The 5,620-nt window shown below is 36.9% G+C and overlaps 2 protein-coding genes across 4 annotated transcripts in view; both read right to left on the bottom strand.

Moving 5' to 3' along the window:
• The window catches only part of LOC111796177, a 10,875-nt gene extending 7,065 nt beyond the window's left edge, over nucleotides 1-3,810 (bottom strand). The window contains exons 1-2 of one of the 3 annotated variants that reach the window (XM_023678918.1): nucleotides 3,750-3,810; nucleotides 2,813-2,983 (exon numbers count right to left, since the gene is read on the bottom strand). In XM_023678918.1, coding sequence (XP_023534686.1) covers nucleotides 2,813-2,946 — 134 coding nt within the window. In that variant the 5' untranslated portion in view covers nucleotides 2,947-2,983; nucleotides 3,750-3,810. Of the gene's footprint in view, nucleotides 1-2,812; nucleotides 2,984-3,529; nucleotides 3,631-3,749 lie in introns of those variants that run through there. The other 2 variants (XM_023678908.1, XM_023678927.1) reach the window with 2 other exon arrangements.
• A 388-nt stretch (nucleotides 3,811-4,198) lies between these two features.
• Nucleotides 4,199-5,316, bottom strand: LOC111803253. The gene is made up of 3 exons (XM_023687617.1): nucleotides 5,306-5,316; nucleotides 4,290-5,157; nucleotides 4,199-4,204 (listed from the first exon to the last, which is right to left on the bottom strand). Exons 1-3 carry the CDS (start codon nucleotides 5,314-5,316, stop codon nucleotides 4,199-4,201), a joined length of 885 nt encoding a protein of 294 aa, XP_023543385.1.
• Between the last annotated feature and the right edge of the window lie 304 nt (nucleotides 5,317-5,620).

Below are 5,620 nucleotides of genomic sequence, written 5' to 3'. Positions count from 1 at the left end.
AGCGGCCATGAGAGGAAATGATAAACTTACACAGAGAAAAATAAAATCGCCATTGAAGGAGAGAGAGCCAAGAATATCAGAATTGCAGTGTAAGAGCAAGACGAAAGTGCATGAGATGAGAGAACAGTACCTGGAGTCTGGTAAAGCGCGCGAAATGAAGCGGTAGAAGAAGAATGGGGGATAGAAGAGGTCTAAAACCCTACAGACGAGTTACAGGGAGCAGGCCAGGGTGCCATTCTGCAAGCTTCCAACACGAATGGCCGGTGGGGTTGAATGGCGCGCGTGGGAGATGGATGTAATTTTGTTGAACTCTATGTCCCTTTGTTACTGAACTTTGATGGACTGGGCCGTCCGAGTTTCTTAATGGGCCCTCTCGTTCTGGCCGGCCCAAAACGGTGTGGATTAATCGATTTTATTTTCTTTTATTTTTTCAATAAATGTTAAAATTATTTGTCCGTGTTTTGTACTTGATTACAACCTCAAATGTTTTATTATAAATATTTAAAATCGTGACATAGAAAAATTAAATAAAATGAGTTTAATTTTAAGAAAAAAACTCAAGTAATTATCGAGCGGAATAAGGGGCTTTGGTCCCGAGGGAGCTCCCCTTGAAAAGGTTTGCTCGGTCATCTTGTGCCACCTTTGTAAGAACGTCTTTCGACGGAGGAGGGTGTTGTCCTTAATCGATTTTATTATGACCCACTGAAAAAAAAAAGAGTAGATGATCCCATATGAGCTCCCATTTTTAGATCTGTTCAAGATAATAGAGGACGAACACCGATAATGAAAGTAAAATAACTGAAATTGTAGGTGAGGTTTCCATAGTTCCTCACAAGTGCCGGCCCAAGAAAGAGGAAACACTGGGCTACTTAGTCTATAGAAATGAGGAAGGGGAGGCTTCGCAGTATGGCTACTACAACTTGTAGCTCCACTGAGTTGGGAGGAAAAAGTTAGGCAAAATAAGGTTGTTTGATGATGAAAGTCCCACATCGGCTAATTTAGGGAATGATTATGAGTTTATAATCAAGGAATACTATCTCCAGTCGTATGAGGCCTTTTGGGGAAGCTCAAAGAAAAGCTATGAGAGCTTATGCTCAAAGTGGACAATGTCATACCATTGTGGAGTCGTGTTCGTCTAATATCGTATCAAAGCTCAGACCTATCTAGGATGAAAGCATGTAAAAGGGGTTTGGAATGGGCATCCAATCATGGACAACACGCCTTGGACATGCATGACCGTGACATCCTCCCACACTCAAGTTGTCTAATATGATATCAGACCTCAGACCTATCTAGGATGAAAGCTGGTAAAAGGGGCAACCATAGACAACACGTCCTGGACAAGTTGTCATGCGGCCATAAACAATTTATTTTTTAAAATTTTTTAATTCGAGTCACTCAACTTTTAAAAAGTTTATGATATTTTTAAAATAAAATAAAATGTATTTTTTTTTTATTAATTTAGTATTTAGTTAATAATACAAAGAATATCCACGTGTATATTTTTATTTTATTTTATTTATTTATTTATATATTTGTTGAGACAGGTAGTCAAAAACCGCGTTAAAGAAGAAAAAAGTACGAAATTTCTTGATATATAACCAACAAACAAAAGAAAATAAAGTAATTAAAAAAAGACTTAATGACGCAATAAAATAAAGTAATGGAATAAATAAATAAATATATTTATTTATTTATTTAAAATAAATGAATGTAAAATTGGCCGACTTGGCAAAAAATCTATTTTGTGTGAAAAGTTGTTGTAATTTTGTAATTTTGCATTTGTCGTGTTCTAAAGCGGAAGTCATGGCAGTGATGGGCAATTGAAATCTGAGTTTCACATCATTTCTAATCCATTCTCCAAACTCTTCTCTTCAATTCTTGCAAATCCGTTGTTCATCACGTTCTGCATAAAGATTTGGAGCACAGGATCTTCTGAATGAGACGTAGTTCATCTACAGAGATCGACGACAATGGGAGTGGAAATGCCGTCCCCGTCCTTCACTCGATTCGTGATCGTTTTCCTTTCAAGCGGAATTCCAGTCACTTCCGTTTGCGAGCCAAGGACTCACTGGATCATGCAACTCCTCGCTCCCGATCTCACCAGAGTCGGATCAATCGCAAGNTCGAATAAACCAACAGTCACGGATCTCGATTTTCAATGGTTCTATCCTGAGAACTAAAAATAAAAAAACAAATAAATAAATTTATGCCTTTTTAAGTGTCCCAATCAAAATGCTCATGCCTTGTTTCTTGTTCAAAATAAAAATGCTCATCCAATATACGTGCAATAAAAAAAATGCTATCCATTGTGATTTTTAGAAGATTTTCTTTTTTCATACCTACTCTCAAAGCTAACCACTCCCATACTGGTAAAAGCTCAACTAATTGGAGTAGGTTTTTATTCCAATTCATACCAAGGGAAATAACCATGACTATTTTTTGGATAAGAATAACCATGACTACTCAGCCGCAAAAGAATTTATCCGCCTAACAGTTGCTAGATGCTTGCTATCCAAAAGCTAAAACAAAAGCTCAACTAGAAAACAATGTCAAAAAAAAAATCCAACAACAAGTGGCAAAGTACAGCGATCCATGTTTAAACATGAACAGCTTAGATAAATCATGGAGTGAGAACATCACATAGCAGAACAAGGTTTTCTCAAGCAAGATATCTAGCACTTGAGAATTCAATATAATTGAAAGTGAAATGTCATCATGCAGGGATAATAGTTTCAACGATCTAAATGATTCATGCATACTTTAGAAGATCAGTAGATGCAAAAATATGAACTAAAACCATTGTGGTTACTTTTTTATGAAGACTTCAACCATTGCCTTCCTTTCCTCCTTCGAACGCCGAATTCTGGTCTTCCTCCCTTCAGACTCATTGTACTTGGCTAGGGCAAGAGGACACCCTGGCCACCCACCCTTTATGGCATGCATGAAATCCAAAAAGTTCAACCCTTCTTAGAGTACAAACCTACAAGGTAACAGAACAGTAATAAGATGATTCCGCCCATATAAAGACTGCGTTCCAGAATAAAGTGGATGAAATGAGAGCCACTGGATATTTCACTTTCTTTAACATTTAACAGATTGTACAGAAAAAGGTTGACTTCCGTTTAGAACAACTTAGAAATTACTGTGAACAACCTGCAACATGTGGAATGATTGCTTGATGATGCTCAACTCAAGTTTAACAAGTCCCATATGACATATATATACTGGAAGCTAAGTTTAGTTCTGATCACAAGTCGTGCCTTCTGATATAGCACATCCATTTATCCACTTTTTGAGCTACCAATTAGTTAAATATCATAAAGAAAAATGAATAAATTGCTGCTTGCAACAAATTTCTGACCATAACTTTGCAATTTCATACTAAAACGAAGTAATCTTAGAATAACTAACGAGGTAATCTTAGAACAACTGTCTGACCCTACTATATTTAGTCGTCGAGAAAACTAAAAGGCCTAGGTAGATGGCCACTGTGGGGCTTTAACTCATTCGATCTAACTCCCCTTACTTTTCCAGCAATTCAATGACCATTGCGCCAACCCATTCACACCACTACCATTTTACTAAATGACAGAATGCTCAAAGAACTCATCTGGAAAGGAAAAAAAAAAACATGATAAATGAACAGAACCATAGAAAATCGACGCTAGGCTGAAAACTAGATACAACGCATCCACATACATGCACTGGGAATCAAACAAAACTGAAGATTGCTACCCTGAACTAACCAATAATTCAAGAAACAAGTGTTCCATTGGTCAGCTCCCTATTGTACCATTATCTACAAATACACATTGTCGGTCCCATAATAACCATCTGAAATTGCAATATAATCGACACGCACAGTTAATATCTCAGACAGAGTTGCAAGAAAAAAAGTATAGCAAATCCTTGAAATAAACAACTCTGACTTCAATATAACATGTTCTTCAATTCTTCTTTCTTTTCATCTAATGGTTAGATGAGTACACATTGTTATTTTTCAAACAAAAACATTGAAACAAGATCACCCACATGCAAATGAACATCTAAACACCATCCAAAAAGTTTAAGAATGCAAGAAATTCTCTGTTCTTTTTCCTCGCTCAAAAGTTTCAACTGGCCCAGAAACGACTCGAGTAAAATTGCTATCGCCCCCACGATATTTTGTCATAATCCAAAAGTCAACTTTAAGCATTTATACCTATGCCCCAGAAATTTAAAAGACGATAGATAAAAAAAACTTTAACGCCATTCTGTGTTTGGCCACAAAGAAATAGAACACTCACCTTTATTTCACTAGATTTCTGGCCTTGTTCAAAGGTCACAGATATTGGAGTATCAGTGCAAATTTCCAACCCAGGACCGTCAACTTCATGTATGCGACCATCTTTCATAATAGTTCCATCAGTATCTTCAACAATTTGTGCTACCTCCACCAAATCAGACATTGTTTCTGATAATGCCTTTTCATCTGCCCGACCAGAAGCTTTCGTGGAATTATTATCTTCACTGTTAAACAAGCTAACATCTGATTCTAACTCGATGGTTTGACTAACTTTCTTTTCCGAGGCATCGGTTGAAATCAAAGTCTCAGATATTACATCTGAACCATTAGCAGCCCAAGAAAATGAATCCAACGGGAATGTCCCTACCTTGACATCTACAGCCAAAGGAGTTACATGATTAATAGGCATTCCTGATTCCTCTTTCAACACTTCCTCTATTTTCTTGTGTTCATTTACTGGCAACTCTGTCTGGATAAATTCATCAGAATCCTTGTCACTGGCATCCACCAGACTGCCGTTAATTATGACCCCATTCTGTGATCCCTGAATATTCTTTGAAGTGTATTGCTCCTCATCTGAAACAATGATTGGTTCTTCATTTATACAATGGTTGTGGTTGATTGGAAAATCAAATTCCTCTGAGGGCGACGTTAAAGGAGATTGAGGTTCAATAGCAATTGAGTGCAGTGGATTCTCTTCAAGTAAATGATCCGTGCTGTGCTCTTCTAGTGACAACTTTCCTGGACCAAGAACTCTATTTTCTTGGATTATATCACGTACAATCTCCCGCACTGTATAGAAAGATCCACCAACTTCCTTGTGAGTAAGGTTGAGTGAGGGGAAACTTCCCTCATTTGATTCCTGATACCTGCAAGCAGGATGTTAGGATCCCATGTCATATTCTTACAAATTAAATAAAGTACATCCGTATCAAAAGCAGTGAAATAAGTTTTCTATTTTAATGGGAGTTATCTTGGTCTTGTACTTTCTTTGATTTTAAGGATTTTTAGCAGCACATTGTTTCCATACCATAGTATTCAAATCATGAGATTAATGAGGAATGAGAACTTACTTGTACGGACAATTTGTTGGGAAGTTTGTGTTCCTCAAAAGTTCGACAATAGAGGTTCAAATTCTCTTGAATAATTTTTCTTTGTATGCACGCACTCTTCACATTTTTTCAGATTTATGAATAACTACATTGTTTCAATTGATAGCTAGCTTTTCACAAAGAATACAAGTTCTGGAGCTTAAAGAAGAACTAGAGCCCTTTCAGTTTGCCCAAAAGAGCTCTTACATTTTCAAAGAAATGATATCAAGGAGTTGGTACG

The sequence above is a fragment of the Cucurbita pepo genome, chromosome LG01 (assembly GCF_002806865.2).
Source record: "Cucurbita pepo subsp. pepo cultivar mu-cu-16 chromosome LG01, ASM280686v2, whole genome shotgun sequence".
NCBI classification, from domain to species: domain Eukaryota; kingdom Viridiplantae; phylum Streptophyta; class Magnoliopsida; order Cucurbitales; family Cucurbitaceae; genus Cucurbita; species Cucurbita pepo.
This window is presented reverse-complemented; position numbering and strand designations above follow the sequence as displayed.